Source organism: Phaenicophaeus curvirostris, chromosome 4, assembly GCF_032191515.1.
Source record: "Phaenicophaeus curvirostris isolate KB17595 chromosome 4, BPBGC_Pcur_1.0, whole genome shotgun sequence".
Taxonomy (NCBI): domain Eukaryota; kingdom Metazoa; phylum Chordata; class Aves; order Cuculiformes; family Cuculidae; genus Phaenicophaeus; species Phaenicophaeus curvirostris.
The window spans coordinates 1,425,796-1,444,073 of NC_091395.1; the positions used below are offsets into that span (position 1 = coordinate 1,425,796).

The 18,278-nt window shown below is 48.1% G+C and overlaps 2 protein-coding genes across 5 annotated transcripts; one reads left to right on the plus strand and one right to left on the minus strand.

Moving 5' to 3' along the window:
• Positions 1-2,079: 2,079 nt before the first annotated feature.
• On the minus strand, positions 2,080-6,126 carry LOC138719687 (G-rich sequence factor 1-like). 4 transcript variants are annotated; one of them, XR_011337268.1, is made up of 5 exons: positions 5,984-6,126; positions 4,723-4,819; positions 3,050-3,185; positions 2,757-2,840; positions 2,080-2,305 (listed from the first exon to the last, which is right to left on the minus strand). XR_011337268.1 is itself a non-coding variant. In XM_069854988.1 (4 exons), exons 1-3 carry the CDS (start codon positions 3,439-3,441, stop codon positions 2,782-2,784), a joined length of 360 nt encoding a protein of 119 aa, XP_069711089.1. In that variant the 5' UTR covers positions 3,442-3,718; the 3' UTR covers positions 2,080-2,282; positions 2,757-2,781. The 4 variants fall into 4 exon arrangements, 1 of the variants encoding a protein (XP_069711089.1); XR_011337267.1 differs by lacking the exon at positions 5,984-6,126 and having other exon boundaries at positions 4,723-5,605; XM_069854988.1 differs by lacking the exons at positions 4,723-4,819; positions 5,984-6,126 and adding an exon at positions 3,277-3,718 and having other exon boundaries at positions 2,080-2,282.
• Positions 6,127-9,366: 3,240 nt separating this feature from the next.
• On the plus strand, positions 9,367-12,272 carry NPFFR2 (neuropeptide FF receptor 2). Its single transcript, XM_069854987.1, has 3 exons — positions 9,367-9,950; positions 10,804-10,903; positions 11,427-12,272. Exons 1-3 carry the CDS (start codon positions 9,635-9,637, stop codon positions 12,265-12,267), a joined length of 1,257 nt encoding a protein of 418 aa, XP_069711088.1. The 5' UTR covers positions 9,367-9,634; the 3' UTR covers positions 12,268-12,272.
• The last annotated feature ends 6,006 nt before the right edge of the window (positions 12,273-18,278 follow it).

Below are 18,278 nucleotides of genomic sequence, written 5' to 3' on the forward strand. Positions count from 1 at the left end.
GACACGGGGACGGACAGACGGACACATGGACGGACAGACAGACACGGGGACGGACAGACGGACAAAGGGACAGACAAACGGACATATGGACGGACAGACAGCAACGGGGACGGACATACGGACACATGGACAGAAAGATGGACACATGGACGGACAGACGGACATGGGGACGGACAGACGGACACGGGGACAGACGGACACGGGGACGGACAGATGGACACGGGGACGGACAGACGGACACGGGGACAGACGGACACAGGGACAGACGGACACATGGATGGACAGACGGACACAGGGACGGACAGACGGACACGGGGACGGACAGACGGACATGGGGATGGACAGACGGACACGGGGACGGACAGACGGACACGGGGACGGACAGACGGACACGGGGACAGACAGACACGGGGACGGACAGACGGACACGGGGACAGACGGACACAGGGACGGACAGACGGACACGGGGACAGACGGACACATGGATGGACAGACGGACACGGGGACAGACGGACAAAGGGACGGACAGACGGACACAGGGACAGACGGACACAGGGACGGACAGACGGACACGGGGACGGACGGACACGGGGACGGACAGACGGACACGGGGACGGACAGACGGACACGGGGACAGACGGACACGGGGACGGACAGACGGACACGGGGACAGACGGACACAGGGACGGACAGACGGACACGGGGACAGACGGACACAGGGACGGACAGACGGACACATGGATGGACACACGGACACAGGGACAGACGGACAAAGGGACGGACAGACGGACACAGGGACAGACGGACACAGGGACGGACAGACGGACACGGGGACGGACAGACGGACACGGGGAGAGACGGACACAGGGACAGACGGACACATGGACGGACAGACGGACACGGGGACGGACAGACGGACACGGGGACGGACAGACGGACACAGGGACAGACGGACACAGGGACGGACAGACGGACACGGGGACGGACGGACACATGGATGGACAGACGGACACGGGGAGGGACAGACGGACACAGGGACAGACGGACACAGGGACAGACGGACACAGGGACGGACAGACGGACACAGGGACAGACGGACACATGGACGGACAGACGGACACGGGGACGGACAGACGGACAAAGGGACAGACAAACGGACATATGGACGGACAGACAGCAACGGGGACGGACATACGGACACATGGACAGAAAGACGGACACATGGACGGACAGATGGACAAAGGGACGGACAGACGGACACGGGGACAGACGGACACGGGGACGGACAGACGGACACGGGGACAGACGGACACATGGACGGACAGACGGACACAGGGACAGACGGACACGGGGACAGACGGACACATGGATGGACAGACGGACACAGGGACAGACGGACACGGGGACGGACAGACGGACACATGGATGGACAGACACGGGGACGGACTGATGGACACAGACAGACGGACATGGGGATGGACAGACGGACACAGGGACGGACAGACGGACACGGGGACGGACAGACACATGGACGGACAGACGGACACGGGGACAGACGGACACAGGGACGGACAGACGGACACATGGATGGACAGACGGACACGGGGATGGAGAGACGGACACGGGGACGGACGGACACAGGGACAGATGGACACGGGGACGGACAGATGGATGGACAGACGGACACGGGGACGGACAGATGGACACGGGGACGGACAGACACAGGGACGGACAGACACGGGGATGGATGGACAAAGGGGCAGACAGACGGACACGGGGACGGACGGACACATGGACGGACAGACGGACACAGGGACAGACAGAGGGACACAGGGATGCATAGACGGACATGGACAGACGGACACGTGGACGGACCCACAGACCCCTGGATGGATGGCCATGGACAGACGGACGGACACAGAAACATTGACGGACAGACAGAGGGAGACACAGACACACACACGGGTGCACAGACACATGGATAGAGGGACATGGACTTACAGACAGACACTCAGACAGAAGCACGGACGCAGACGGACGCTGGCGGTCGGGGCAACCCACGACTCGTACACGCTGGGGGCTAAAGAACCGTCTTTATTGATTTGACACGAGTCTCCGCTCCCCTCCGGCAGCTGCGCGGCCGGGCACCACGGCTTTAGCTCGACACCCACAGTTCATAACTGGACGACTCCTTCTCCGCGGTAACTTCATCCCCGGGTGATTCCACCTGGGGCCGGCAGCCGCCTCAGCTTGTTTACTCGGCTCTTCCTGGCGCCGTCCAGCTGCTCCAAGGAGACACGGGCATCTATTCAAGGCCAACGTTTAAGTTCACACGCTCTGACTCCCCAGACCACCTGAGGTTTCCCAGACAGACAGACACATGGACGGACAGACACACAGATGGACACACGGACACGGGCAGACAGAGACACACAGACATACACACACAGGGATGGACAGACGGACAGACAGAAGAACTGACAAGCAGCCACCTCTCCTCCCCCCAGGGCCCGTGGCCCCTCCCGCACCGTTACTGGGTCCCTGGCCCAGAGAGAGGCGGAACCCGGGAAGGCCCAGCCCCAGCCGGGCTGGAGCCGCGGGGAGCGGCCGCTGCCCCTTCCCCACGGGGCCTGTGGACCTCAGCCCCGCTCCCCGCCACGCTGGATTTGAGCCTTTAAGCCGAAACCCAAAGGCTCAGCAAAGGGGAAGACACACATTGCTAAACGTAGAACAGCATCAGTAGAGGACACACTTACCAAATCCAGGGCTGTGTCCCTGTCCCTAGCAGTCATCTTTCACCTTTGGATGCTCATTCAGGAAGAGCTCAACGGGACTGCGCTCTGGGGACAACACGGGAGAGGCGGGCTGGGACCTGTGTCACGCTGCCTTTTTCCCTTCTTGTGCAAGGCCCGCAGCTCGTTACGGGGTGATTAGGAAAGGAACATTTAGGCTGACCCTTTCGCACAAGGCGCTACCAGTCACGTGTCCAGCTGTGCCCAACCTCCCGAGGAGCCGAGTCCAGGGCTGTAAAAGACCCCTCTGAACTTACCCAGCTGTGCCCCCTCCTTGGCCATGGCAGCCACCGCGTCCTCACAGCTCGCAAAATGCACGTCTGCTGCTCCTGTGGCGTCTCCATGGGAGTTGTATTCCACCATGAGCCTCGTGGGCTTCAGCGGGGCAAAGAACTGAAAAGAAGGGAAACAAAAGAGTCTGATGAGGAAGAAACAGCAGAAGGACACAGGCTGCTACCAAGAAACTTCACGGTTTTACTCGTACAGCCTGTCTGGTGCTGGGGAAGCTGGAGCTCCTGGGTAGCAACAGGGTCCCCCTCTCCACGTGGCTGAAGCCGAGAGAGATGGAGCCGCCTGGCCCACAGAGCACAGGCTCCCACCCTCTCAGCTCCTGGCAGGAACACACCCGTTCCGTGCACACCAACACCATTAAGCGCAGGCACAGCTCTGTGGCACTGCATGAGATTAAAATAAAGTGAAATTCATATTACAAAGGCTCTGAGACTCGTTTCTATACAATCCATCAGCTACTCTGGAACGTAGCTACGATTCTCAACAGCTCCTCAAGTCAAAGTGATGGTCTTCGCCAGGCCAGCAAGCCTTTGTGGGGGCGAGCATGTCCCTGTTGTGCCCATGAGGCTACAGCTGCTGCAGGGAGCCTGGAACCCTCAGGAAGCTCACGCTTCCAAACACATCCAGCCTGCAGCCACGCAGCAGCGAGCGTTAACATGGACACAAACTAAAAACATGAAGTAATTTTGGCTGTAATAATTAATCAGGGGTTTGTGCTGGGAACGACCACTGCATCTCGGTCCCAGTAAAAACTGCATGTAACTGATTTGAATGGGGTCATTTCAAACTGAATGTGTGCTTTCAGCCCCTGACCTCTGAAAGACCCCAAACTTCTGCCAAGTTAAGGGCAAGGCTTAATGTGTGTGGTCTGAGAAATTAATTGTGATGTGCAAGTTTGAATCTGACAGGAGGTAATGCTGTGTTGGATACATTAATGCTTTTAAACCAGGAGAGGTGAGTATTTTAGTCTTTGAATTATCATTACAGAATGCATTTCTCCTGGCATTTAAAATCTAAGAATAATGTTTAAGTGATAAAGGGTAATTCCTGCAGGAATGCCATATGGGCAGCAATTCCCCTGTTTGCTCCTGTCTCACCGCACGTTGCTGGGCAGCACATCCCCATTGAATCACATTCTGATTTTAAGCTGGTTTCCATAAGAAATGGTTGCCTGGCTGGCAATCAGACCTCTTTCCCTGCTATTTCATCCTCCAAGAACATGACTTTTCAGTAAGGCAGGGGTCAGAGGTGACCAATTCCATTCTTATACTGCTTTGCACACCCTTCTTAATCCTGAAGAATGGCTGCTAACAGCACTTCACTGTATTGGAATTGTTCACAGTTGATCTTTTTACAGTTTTTTAGGCAAGAACAATTTGCTCTTCTCTGTCAACAGCTTTTCCTGACCCACTGAGCCATGGGGTAAACCACAGTCCTCCTCCTTTCTGATACACTTAGAGAGTGAGGTCCTGCTTTTTGCCATCCTCCAGCAGCTGCATTTTGTAGGCAGGATTTTTTAACTCTTCAGCAGAACAGAGATGCTCTCATTTTCAAAGTTCTCCAGGCCATTTCAGTAGTTCAACCCATTACTGAGTACCGGGCTTAGAACAAGACTAAGACACATTTTTGTAGCACTTACCACATTACGTTTTCTTTTTCCATGACAACACGCTTCTGCGCTTCAGGTCTCTGAAGGTCCCTTATCTTTCTTTGAGCTTCTAAAGCCTCAGAGGATTCTGTGATGAGATTTCACACACACACAAATCCAAGACAACAGAAACAGATGGTTGTACACAAAGGTGCAGCAGTGCTGGCTGGCTCCAGCGGTATTTCTTCCATGTGGCCAATATGAAAATAACTATGTTCACTTCATAATTACCTTGAACTGATATTGTAGAAATGGAAAACTAATTGTCCGTGAGATAGCCCTGGTTACGCTATAAGACTTTACACCATGGATTTGGATATGGGGGCTGTTGCTTGGATTTCAGCAGTGACAGAGTGCAGTGTGGTTAAAATACCAGTGTTTTTCACTAGTTGAGATTCTGGCTTTACTGCCCTGCAGAGTTTCCTCTAGTACATTAAACGAAGCAGGGAGGCCATGCCCTTATCAAATTACCACGTGGAAGCAAATTACTTTTATTTATCATCATGAAATATCTATGCATGGCATTATTTTTTTCCTTTTTCTTTGATGACCAATTCTGTCTTAGGTGCCTCTCAATTATTTATCACTGTCTGTTTTAGCTGGCCAGTCCCTTATCAAAACACAAGGCACTATGCCGCCTTTTCTCCTTCCAGCCAATCCTTTTCCACTGCAGCTTCAATGTAATAAAACCCCATGTACCTTTTCCATTTCCAGTAAGGTACAGTATTTGTAGAACAGATTCACTGTTTGCTACAGCCACAATCATATAAAATTTAATTAGCACTACTGTGATCAGACTACCCCAGACAGACACAGCTCCCATTTTGCCTCGAGGCTGCTAGCTACTTCTCTTTTATCAGTTAGGAAGAAAAACGATTCTAGAGCTCATTAATGAAAGAACGGGAAGCTTTTTCTTGTGAGAAAGAGAGAGAAAATCCAAGCTAAGTATCCAAAGAAAAAGTATGCCTCCTGCTTCTAGGATGATAAGAAATCATTTCAGTTGCCTTAACCAACAGAGTCGTAAGTAATTAATTCACTAGAATGCTGTCATTACACAGGAATGCCCACAGCAGTCTGTACTCCTGGGACCCAAGTCTCATATTTGCATTACCTGCATGACAATTTGTCCTTGTTAAAAGCCTGGGCAGTCTGCAAATGGTTGTGCAGACAAGGTGCAAAGTCGTAATAACTTCTGAACTGCAGATATTCCTTCTCTGCATGCTCTGCACTGACAATAACAAAGACTTCTTACCAGCAGAGATTCTCCCTTGTAGCAGCAGAGGCCCCGCAAAAAGCCAAACTATGGAAGGTGAGGAAGGAAAGCCACCTGTCTCTCATCTGCAGGGCTGCTTCGTGACAACACAGGTCCTCGTGGTCATCAACTGGGACCACAGCATGAGGCAAGAGCCACCTTCCACAAGCTAGAGTCTCCTTCCGAAAGCACCATCTCTGGGAAGTAAGGGATTACAGAAGAAAAATAGCGTTAATTTACAGTAATTAAAAAAAAAGGAACATATTTGTGGCTGGCTTATCTGCAGACAAACACTGGAGAACATGAACTTAGAATCTCACAGAAACCAAACCAAAGGAGCCAAACACATTTATTTTTGTTAGAGGATGAAAAGGGGCAGAAGGCCTGACTTTTTCCAAAGCCTTGGGATGGGGTGTATTGCAATTCCTACTCCTTGCCAAAACCTCCCAAACTGGCTGTAAGACCAAGCAGAAGCACGAGCTCCGTGCACACAGCAGAGCTCCCATGTGCCCACATGGCTGCGTTTACCGTCTGTAACGCAGAATTGGTCTTGGGCAGCTCCATCCCCTGCTTTGCTTGCTCCAAATGTGCAACAAGTGTCACATTACTGGCACTGTCTGCTCCCTTTTGTGCTATTTCTCTTCCCTTTTTTAAATCGAGCTCCCCGTTCACTCCCAACACTAGTCATCAGGAAAAGAAGGCTGGACTCAAGCGCCCTTGCATTTCTAATTTGATTAATGCCAGTGGTTGGCAACCTCAGAAAAGTGACTTAGAGCTACAGAGCAAACGCTGGCATGTTAGATTCCATGTTACAGATTTGGGCCTCATCCAGCGTAGCCATGCCAAGCTGGGCACCCCTCTGTCCTTCCCAGTGATGGAACCTCCCGGGACATTAATGCTCCTCCTCTCCTGGGGCAGGGAGAGCTTGGGATTCCGCTCTTTGCCACCCCGAGAAGCTGGCTGGGAGAACACAAGGAAGGGCAGCAACAATAAATCTATTTCTTGTCATGGGCCAAAAGGGAGCATTAGAGATGCTGAGCTTTAAATGGAGTTTTAGAGATGCAGCGTCTCGTGGGGCTTATAAAACACAGCTCCAGCTCTGTTTTTTCAAGGAACAGCAGAAACTCCTACTGTCAAATATCTACATTTGAATTCTGCCAACACTCTTCTTCTTGAGTGTGTTTGTACGCAAAATGCATCAGTGCTTGCTTTCGTGAGTGAATATTAAAACGGGCATTATAACAGTTTCCACAGCGTCTGACTCTGGTCTCTGCCCGGTTAAAGCAACTGGCAGGTCACACATTTGCACAAAAATAGTTCCAACAATTTTGAAAACATTCTGAATAAAACCAGTAAAGATGAATAAAGGCTTTCTCCATAAAGAGAATAAGGAACTATTACGTGAGTAACTTGTCATCAATACTTTGTTAAAACATAGCAGCAGCCGTGTTTTTGCAGGAGATTTCTTGTCTACCTACCTCAAAGTGCAGACGTTTTAATGAATATGTAAAAATACAGACCCTTTACAAACACTGAGTTGCTGCTGACTTCTAAGAAGGCAGAAGACACCAGAACATGACGTTTTTTTCACCATATGCTTGTTCCAAACCAGAGACGTTAGAATAAATATTTTTTTTTACTACACTTCCTACCTGGAAGCAGAACTCTTGCAGAGGCTTTGATGCTAATGAATTTCATTGACAGGCACAGCAGCAAGGCCATGCTGGGAATGAGTCAATAGATCAGAGAACAACAGGCAGAGAGAGAAGGGAAATTAGAAACTCTTTTAAGTAAAACCTAGCAAGAAGAAACAACACCGGTCCCTTCAGCGCTGTTACCTAACACTTATTTTCTGCTCCTGGGGAGAGGGCTGCCCTCCACAGAGTGACAGCAGAATGTCACCTTCCATCACGGCTCCATGGATAGGGGAAAATCAGCATACGGCCCATCAGGGATGCAAAAGAGGGTCTGCTCCACAGTTCCTATCATAAGAGAGATGTAGGTAGCACTTTCCTTCCCTCACATACAAACTCATCAGAAGTTGGCTACTTGTGCCTTAATTTAAATGCCATTTATGCCAAGGAATTTGTAAGCGACCTAAAGGCACCTGCACACAAAGATTAATTTGGTGCCTTTTGCCACCAATGAATTTCACTGCTCTTCTACACTAGGAACACTTCCACCCCCCAGCCTCTTTAAGCATCTATAAGTGTATGCCTGCTAAAGAAATATGACCCCAAAGCCTCTTTTAATCAAGAGTTATCCAGAAGCCATCTTGCTGCCAGTATTGGCTGAGAGCAATCTGATCATTTCCCTTACTCCCTTTACTCCCAACTATCAAAGTCTCCATCTGGCAGCCAGATAAAATAAACGTAAAAAACACATCAGAATGCTGCTTGAAGGGTAAGTTACTGGGGGTCAGCTGTGAATGTCAAGATGCCAGTGCTGGCCTGCTAGGGCAGCTGATACCATTTCTATGCGACTTGCAGAATAAACACATTAAAAGAGTGTCATGGTTAAGATTTGATTTTGTTTGCGGCCCATAAATCAGTTAAAATTGGAAGCCAGTGTTTTTGGGACACACAAATTCCGTACCCACCTTAAAAAGAATTCTTTCAGCTCCATCAAGAGGTCTGATAAAGAGTCTTGTGCTCCTGATCTTCAATCCGTGACAGCAGCAAAAGCATTGATTCTGCAACACAGAACACAGGTATTTGTGGCTCAAAACAGAGATGCTACAATATCGAGAAAGTTCAAAGTTGGAAAAAAGTCTCTTTTCATAAAAGCTCATGTTTTTTGCCAACAATAATCTAATAAATATGGAATGGGAAATATACTTGGCAGCGTGAAAAGTATTGCTCAAATTTTACGGCAGGAAAGACAAAACAGAGGGATTCTGAATTTCCCAAGATCATGCAAGAATTCAGTAGCAGAGCTAGGGAATTAATACAGCTGCCTTGTACTTCAGCACGCCTTAAACACACTGGGGTGCTTCCTATTTGCAGACTCTTCTGATCTATGTAGCTCGTAAGCAGGGAAATAAAATCAACTGTGGTCTAATACCAATCGTACACAACAATATTTCCTCTTCAATGAGATGGGATCAGAATCACATACAGGCAGCAGCTTTGTATCTCTTCAGAGAGCTTTAATTCAATCACCACTCTTCATAGGCAGAAATCTCCCTGTTGCTTAAGCACTGGATTGGTCAAGCTGCTGAGTAAATGGATTTCTCAAAAATTCTGATTATTTTTCTTTCTCCAAATAAGGACTCAGGTTGCTGGCTTGCTTACTTGCCACAACACAATGGGCCAGTTCACATCCTACCTGCCTGCACTCTCCTCTAGGGAGCGAAGGACATAATTTATGGGGGCTGCAGAAGGAAGAACAGAACAACACCTTGGGCAGTCTTACTGGTGGCTTTTTATAGGGCACCTCACGCTAAGGGTACTTGTTGCCATTCCTGTCTGGGGAGGCTCAGAACACGGCCTGTCAAAAAGCAAGCCATGAGGGGTAAGTACGTATAAGCTTTGCCTATGTTTCAGCGCATGGCTTATTGAAACCAGTCACACCACCTCAGATCCATCTGAAGGTACTAAAACGACCTTCTAAAAAATATTTTTTCAGGCAGATTACAACACGAGTAAGAAAATGGACTCAAACTCTTCATTTGATTGGGCTCAGGCGCTGAATTACAACGGGACATACCAGTACTTCTACTTAGAGGGCAATGTTTCCTACGTGGACTTCTACCTTCATCAGCCTTCGGTGGCAGCTATATTCATCGCCTTTTACCTCCTCATCTTCCTGCTCTGCATGGTTGGCAACGGAGTGGTTTGCTTCACCATCCTGAGGAGTAAACATATGCGTACGGTCACAAACCTTTTCATCCTGAACCTGGCAGTCAGCGACTTACTGGTGGGAATCTTCTGCATGCCCACCACCCTCCTGGACAACATCATTGCAGGTAGGTTGGCTCCCACCGCGTGGCAGAAAGAGCTGGAGGGGACTTGCCTGCATTTTTGGGTGCTGGCCTCCCTAGGAACCCTGAGAGCTGGGTGCGTGTGACAGTGACACGCACAAATTGCTCCTAAAGAAACCAACTTCTCTCAGAAAGCCTGGGGCAAATCTGGAGCCCTGCTGGGCAAAAGCTCTCACACATACCACCCTGCACCGGTTAGAAACATTTAGGTGTCCTGCAGCACAGGGAGGTTAGAGGTGCCGTGGCTTTGAGGCTACTCAGGAGAGTATTGCAATCAGCAGGCACTATTCAATGCGTGCCATGAAAGAAGGCAGCAGCTTAAAGGTCATCTTAACCCAAGATATACCTAGCACTACCTGCACACTGCTCTCCTGGGCAGGCTCCACAGGCATTTTAGGTCACTGGAAGTCAGAGGTGAGGAAGACAAGCCTCTAACCCACCTTCTTACTGGGGTTGTGCTTGCCCATTTCCACATCCTCCATTTTCAAGAAGGGATCCTCCCAGTTTGAGGATGTATTTTAGGAAGACTCGGTGTATGCTATGAGCCAGATGCAGTGAACAATCAACCACAGAGTTCAATTCCCTTTCTTATATTGAGATCCCATTTTCATGGGGTGTTAAACCACACAAGTTTTCCTCGCTGGTTTTTGGAACCCTAGAGACTCACCCAGTGCATTTGACAAACCATTTGTTTCCACAGCCTCTGCCTCCCTAACACCTGCTCTGGCCTGACAGAGCAAACAGAATCTATTAGTCTGGGGGCAGAAATTTCCTCTGTGTGTATAGGCACAGCACTGCAGTGAGACAGCAGCAATTTCAATCGCCTGTTTCTTTCCAGGATGGCCATTTGGAAGCCTGGTTTGCAAAATGAGTGGGATGGTCCAAGGAATTTCTGTGTCTGCCTCTGTCTTTACCCTGGTTGCAATTGCTGTGGACAGGTAAGATGACGAGAGACTCTAAACCGTTATTTTTATCTCCCTCTAGCCACCTGCCTGTGCTGAGGCCGATTCATGAATCCACATAACACTGTGATGGATTTTGCTCCTGGGGCTATTAAGCAAAACAAAGCGTGGCTGGGGCTAGAGCAGCCACAGCAATTTGCTCCTGCACTGGTATCTCTTAAAGCTGGCCTACACCTGGCTGCCTAGAATGGGTTTGCTCCTCAGCTATTAAGCCACATAGCGGAGGCATGGGTGTCTGCTCTGGTTAAATGCAGTAGCAGAGCAGGCTGATATGGAGACAGATCCAAATAGGGAAATTTCAGCAACAAACGTGACTTCAAGATTTCTTTTACCAACACAGTTCTTACATGGAGTAACAAAATGGAACTGCACTGGTTTATGCAGGATGAGATGATTCCCCCCATACTTTTTAAAAGCGACACCATTAAAAAAGTGGATGTATGCTTGCCTGTTTGAGTAAGCATTCCTCAAACGTGTTCTCCACGTGGCTTTGCTGCAGGTTCCGCTGCATCGTTTATCCGTTCAAGCAGAAGCTGACCATTCCGACTGCAGTCGTCATTATAGCGGTCATCTGGATCCTGGCCGTCGCAATCATGTGTCCGTCCGCAGTCATGCTGCAGGTACAAGAAGAGAAGCATTTCAGGGTGATCCTTGGCTATGGCAATGAAACCCGCCCTGTATACTGGTGCCGGGAGGACTGGCCTGACCCAGGAATGAGAAAGATCTACACGACAGTTCTCTTTGCCAACATCTATCTAGCTCCCCTGTCGCTCATCATTATCATGTATGCTAGGATAAGCATTGCTCTCTTCAACACAGCGGTGCCCGCAGTAGGAAAACACAGCCAGGAGCAACGGCACAGCGTGTCTAAGAAGAAACAAAGAGTCATCAAAATGCTCATTATTGTGGCTTTGCTCTTCACCCTCTCCTGGCTGCCCTTGTGGACTGTGATGATGCTTTCAGACTACGCCAACCTTTCAGATGCCCAGCTGCAGATCATCAACATCTACATCTACCCCTTTGCCCACTGGCTGGCCTTTTTCAATAGCAGCGTCAACCCCATCATCTACGGTTTCTTTAACGAAAACTTCCGACGAGGCTTTCAGGCCGCCTTTAAGCTTCAGCTCTGCTCCAGGGAGATGGTGCACAGGGAGGTCTGTTCTCGGCACGGCCAGAGCAATGCCATTCTGCTTGCTGCCAACCACCAGATGCCCCAGGAGCAAGCTTGTCAAAACACTAAAGAGGAGAGGAAGGCAGTGAAAAAAGGAAATTGGGTGAATAACCAGCAGGACTTGATAGTGGAGGATCTAGAAGAGCCCTGCAGCCACGGGATTAAGTGAGCTATGAGCTATCTGAATGATTTATGCCTAGCAGAGTTTAATCTGTTGTATGTTGAAATTCATGGTCTGTAAGCCCTTTGTGATAAAAGCGTCAAGATGTTTGTGTTTTGAGGGAAATGCGCAATTTGCATAGTATGTGAATGTGTGATACAAGTAGAAAACCAAATTCAGCCCCCTGCGTTAGCAGCTTAAACCAGGGGCAACTCGCCTGCAGGCAGTGACTTGCTGCTCTCGAACGGGGCTGGAGCAGAGACGTGATTAAAATGGGGTGACCTTCCATGCACCGTGATGTAAAAAATGAGAAAAAGAGAACTGTGATTATTGACTTGGACGCAATTACTCCTGGTACTCACTGACGAAGAAGAGAATGTTCATTCATTTGCCTCCGTGAATTTCCCGGAGTGGCTGAAGCACGATTGCTCAAACAAAATTTGCTGTAATGTTTCAGCCTGCAAAGCTCATTGTTGACAATACCTACAATTTTCTTCTGATACCAGACAACAAAAACATCCCTGCTGTTTGTAGCACCCTGTTAGACTGAAGAGCTGGATTAAGGAGGGAATTAGAGACTTGACAGGGCTCTGAGCACATGCCCCGTCCCGACGGTTTGGCTATTGCAGCCCACAGCACTTCCAAGCCACTGCAGCGGAGGGCATCCCTGGCGGGGCATTAAGAAATAATTTTATCTGTAGACCAAAATAGCTTCTAATGTGATTTATAAATAAGTCCTCTGTTAAAAGCAAGATAAATTGAATAATCTTGGTTTAATGTACACTTCTCATTGTTCAGCACAGGGTCCTGAGTGCTGCTCTTGTAAGGTGCTTCTGTAAAGCCTGTGCCTGAAACTAGTCAATCTGGTTTTCTGTAACTCTCGTTAACTCAAATATTGGAGAGTCAGTCTGAATTTTAGGACAGGACTCACCAGTTCCCAGGTCTTCATGTGGTTGTACTTGTATTTATTCTGCCTGGACACTTTGAATGCCCACTGGTTCCTACCCAAATGACAAAAAGTAAGTACTTTCAGTCAGGTACCATTTATTCCCCTTTCTGGTTGTCCATCTTGTTAACTCTGTGATAATGATTATTGTTGTGACAAAAAAACCCAAACAGGAGTGGAAATTTGAGAAATAAAGTATGCGAAATGGCTTTTGTGGTACCTGTTTTGTGGGACTTCAATCCTATTTTCTGGGTGGGGGATGTATAAGTCACCTACAAAGACTGTAACTTCAATACTAGCAGGAAATAAAATGCTTTTAAAGCTCATTCAGTATGACAATGTTCAGCATGTACAGAAAGAAACCTTGGAAGAAACCCAGAGGCTACTGATAACAGGGAGGGATGCAGGTTAGGGCAAGAAGCAGGCTGTACAGATCTGCTACAAGATTAGAGCATCACCGTGCCTTGTCCTGTGAGCATCTATAGAGGCCACGTAACTGGTAACGCAGCTCCCTGGTGATTAGGTGGCATCCTCGCTCATCAAACTGCAGTCCTTATTCAGGTAAACTGGAGTACCCTTCGGATGATAGAATCATAGAATGGTTTGGGTTGGAAGGGACCTCAAAGCCCATCCAGTTCCACCCCCTGCCATGAGCAGGGACACCCTCCCACGGGATTAGAGGTCTCCAAGCCCCATCCAACCTGGCCTTGAACACCTAAAGAACGGGTCAGTCACAGCTGCTCTGGGCAACCTGGGCCAGGGCCTCCCCACCCTCATTGTGAAGAGTTTCTTCTTAATACTTGGTCTAATTCTTCACTCTTCCAATTTAAAACCATTCCCCTTGTCCTGTCACTCCAAGCCCTTGTAAAAATCCCCTCCCCAGCTTCCCTGGAGGCCCTTTCAGTCCTGGAAGCTGCTCTCATCACTCAGCACCCCCAAGATCATGACAGATTTGGACAGTTGAGGAAAACTGACAACTTTCAAGCTATGTTGTCCCAAACTATGTTCCTTTCTGAATACCAGAAAATAAGGAAAAATCTGGGGAAGAAAAGCTGCTGCAAGAGCTTTGATTACACAGATGGTTGTCACAAAAAAAGAAATTGCCCAGGATGGGAAAAAGATAATGTTAAAATTGAGATGGCTTTGGAACAGGAAGCACATTTCTAAATTGCAAAGTGAATTGCATAGATGACAGAGGTGTGGGTAAAATCCTCCAGATACCGTGTTGCCTCAGTTTCCATTTGAAAGGAAGGATTGTGTCCTTAGACGGGACACAAAGGATGGGAAGAGATAAAGATGATTATGCAGCCATTACCTTCTGCAGCATGCTGACTCTTGCAGCCAAGAGACACATAAATTTATTCTCTGGCAGCTTTTTCAGAAGCCACTAGAAACAATGAAGACCAAACTCTCAAACTGAGAGGTATAAGTACAGGAGCTTATCCAAAAGGGATTTGTAGTGGATCCAACAGTAGCAGGAGCACGCTGTGAGCCCCCTTCTGTCATTCCTCTGCCTCTTAGAACCGAGTGTCTCGTGCACTTAGTAATGCCATTGTCTAAATTACAGGATTTTTATCATGTACTGAAGAATTTAACCTTATCTGCAGAGGGTCCAGGTGACTGTGAAGTCTGGGGAGCTGAAATTGTAGGCAATAGGAAAGCTAAAAATTCTGTATAATGAGAAGCAACATTGATTCCTAAAATCTTCACGTAATAATAAAAGCTTAATTATAACTACAGCTCTGCGGGCAGTTTTTCTTGTTTTACCAAGGATCCTTAAAAGAAGCTGCTTGTCCCATAGCATCAGCTGACAAAACCCCAGAAAACCACCTTCCCCAAAAATCAGTGGGGATTTGTGAAGTATGAATCACCTCAAACTAATCACACTGCAATCATGCTTAATCACGATGCTGTGGGTGCATGTCATACCTGGCTTTGCCAACTTAGCTTGATTTCAGACCTTCCTGGGTGCTGCAGGATGCTCTGGTGATCCGTGGGGTGTGGCTGGCCCTGGACAGGACTGACTCTGCTCTTCTCACATGGACGCTGTGGGGCTCCCTGCCCTGCTGTCAGCCTTGGGTCCTGGCTCGCCTCCCTTGTAGCACAGCCCTGCCTCTGCTCCTCCCTGCGTAACTAAAGAAAAGGGACAAGTTGAGTATAAAACACATGGAGAAGAGTAAGCGTTTTACAGTGTTTTCTGTTTCCTTGAATGAACTAAGGAACTGTAGGATGAAGGAAATCACCTTAAATTGGTGACACTGGACATGGACTCAAACGTTGTATTAGGAACTTACTCATCAGTTGTTTGTGGTCAGCAGAAGATACTTCATTTGTGATCACCCAAAGGTCTGTCTGAAGCCACGTCTACTGCTCAGGTGGGTAACGGGAGGTACGTCGTGGCAAGCCTTACGGGAGAAGCCGGTGGGTTGGGAAATGATGGATTTTAGAGCTCCTGGTGGAAGTGACTCTTCTCTCCTGGGACATGAACTGAAAAATTCAGACAGAATGAGGAACAAAGAGAAAGAAACTGAAACAAGAAATAGTTACTATTACAAAAAGTGGAATATTTTGATTTTAGCTGAAGTACAGTTAAGTTTCATCTAAGCAGTAGTGGTTTTTTGAAAGTTAGACAGATTGTCCCTCTGATCGCGTATCTTCTTCTAATAAGTGTTTTCCAGACAATGTTCATTCTTTGGAGATGATACCACCCTGTGTTCAGTATGGTTTCTGCTGAACAGAGGTATCTCCTGTGATCGCCTTTGTTTGCAGTCTCCCCGCATCTCAAATGCAAGATCAGACAGAGCTGGCTCCAAATTAGCAAGAGATTTGACTGTTGTGAAGTTCATAATCAATCAAAACCTGGAAAGTAATAGAATACGCATAAGATTCCTGGGAAAATTTATACGCATGCATCTAAGTGGGGAACGTATTCTGTGACCAGCTGTTGTCTCATTGCACATGACTGATAGAGCTCACTCCATGCGTTGCCAGCTCTGATAAAGGATGCTGGCTTTCTAAAACTCTAAAACAAGTCTTAGAAAGAGTTCATTTGCTGGCATTTTAGGTATCAAAACAAAGGTAACTGAGAACATGAAGGGACTGGCATTAAGGATAAAGAAGGAAAATAGTTTCTCGGATAAAAGTCTTTGGCAGCTGTTCACGTTTACACAAAGCAAAACAAAGAGCTTGGCAGCACAATGGAGGTGTAAGAAATAGGGCTGGAAGCACTGAGATAAATGGATGAATGGCACAGACCTGAGGTGAGAGAGGCTGCAGGCAGTTAGAGGTGCTACGACTGCAAATAACTCTAATTATGGAAAAAGTCAAAAAGCCAGGAAGGACTTGGAAGAGGAGGAGACGGAGGCAAACTCAGGATGTAGAGACAGCTAGACAGCGAGTAGTCTAAGCAAGTAAAAAAACCTAAAAAGATCTTGCCAAAATATTTTTCCATTCACATACAAAAATGAAACTACAGGCAATCTCCACGAACCCCAGGAGCTCAAGATCCCAAAGCAGTCCGTGTGTAATACACTTCTCCCTTTGTTCTGTAGCTCTGTCTGAGGAATTACTTCTTTTGCTATTACAACCTCTCAACACTTGCATGAAGAACTGGTGTCAGTGGATTTAGTACTAGTTTTGATCCCACGCTAGAGAAAACAAAGCAAGACTGAGCTGTACTTACTGGATCAGACCTAACTCGCTCTTCCTAGTCTATGGGAAACACAAAATTTCTTCCTGGCTAAAGCTTCTAATTCTGCAGATCAGATGGCACAGCAGATTACTAGAGAACAGACAACATTTCAAGTCCTGAATTCCATCCCTCCTCCACTTCCTACCCTCTTCCATGACAGCAAACTGGTTCTCTGTCATCATCTTTTCTGCAGTTTTCCTCTGCCTGCAGTGAGAGGCCAGGCAGCATTCTCAAAATCCCAGGCACACACAGCTTCGGAAGGCTCCTCTGATGCAGGGAATTTCTTTATTTCAGCATTCCTGTAGCAGGCAACTCATTTAACAAGTTCCATGTTCGTTAGTGCTCCAAAACAGCACGATAATAAGCAACTGCCTGCAAGGCCGTGGCAGAATCCTCCTGCTCTGTCTCTCAATTCAGATCTTTTCTCTTTCACTGTGTGTCTGCTGCTGTCTTGACCTACAGCTGTCAGTTTGATTGAGATGATAAATTGCTTGTGAACTCTCCCTCCTCCGGTCTTGCTCCAACAGTTCCATGTCCTTCCTGTGCTGAGGACTCCAGAACTGGCTGTAGAGCTCCAGTTGGGGTCTGCCCAGAGGGACAGAATACCCTCCCTCGCCCTGCTGGTCCCACTGCTCTGGATGCAGCCCAGGACACGGGTGGTTTCTGGGCTCTGAGCACACATTGCCGGCTCGTGTCTAGCTTCTCATTCACCAGCACCCCAAGCCTTTCTCTTCAGGGCTGCTCTCAATCCATTCTCCACTCTGCCAGTACTTGTGTTTGGGATTGCCCAGACCCAGGTGCAGGACCTTCCTCTTGGCCTTGTTGACCATTTGCACAAGTCCACCTCTCCAGCCTGTCAGGGTACCTCTCAATGGCATCCCTTCCCTTGGATGAGGAGATCCAAGCTCTCAGCTTCCATGAGAATAAAAGTGCTGATCCAACACCTTCTCTATTTTGAACACTTATTAGAGAAATCACTTTGTCTCAAGAAGAAAAAAAGTCCTAACTGAGTGGGAAAAGGCACCCATCTGTCAACATGACTGCTCCGATCAACACAGAATGGCAGACAGCTGTATTTGCATTTCTCTAACCTCCTGCTTTCTCATCTCTGTATATTTTAGAGTTGGCATCAGACAAGCTTCACTTTCCAGAGAGGAATCGATACGTTTGTTATGCTTGGATGCAGCAGAACCAAACATTCTATACATCCTTGCCTTACATACCGCATAACGCTGCTCTGAGTGTGCAGCACTGGCTGACAGCCTGACAACTACAAAAACTGTTTGCCTCACCATGGGTGAGGAGGAGGTTTCTCAGAGTCTTCAGCCTCCAACATGACTGTAGATATGTTTTCTATGAAAGGAGAGAATGAAACGAAGGAAG

Coding starts and splice junctions, on each gene's coding strand:
- LOC138719687 (XM_069854988.1), bottom strand. CDS start 3,441: ATGGTGTTGGTGTGCACGGAACGGGTGTGTTCCTGCCAGGAGCTGAGA. Junction 3,186..3,276: donor TCCCCAGCACCAGACAGGCT/GTACGAGTAAAA, acceptor CCTTCTTTTCAG/TTCTTTGCCCCGCTGAAGCC. Junction 2,841..3,049: donor CAAGGAGGGGGCACAGCTGG/GTAAGTTCAGAG, acceptor TGTTGTCCCCAG/AGCGCAGTCCCGTTGAGCTC.
- NPFFR2 (XM_069854987.1), top strand. CDS start 9,635: ATGGACTCAAACTCTTCATTTGATTGGGCTCAGGCGCTGAATTACAAC. Junction 9,951..10,803: donor CCTGGACAACATCATTGCAG/GTAGGTTGGCTC, acceptor GTTTCTTTCCAG/GATGGCCATTTGGAAGCCTG. Junction 10,904..11,426: donor GTTGCAATTGCTGTGGACAG/GTAAGATGACGA, acceptor GCTTTGCTGCAG/GTTCCGCTGCATCGTTTATC.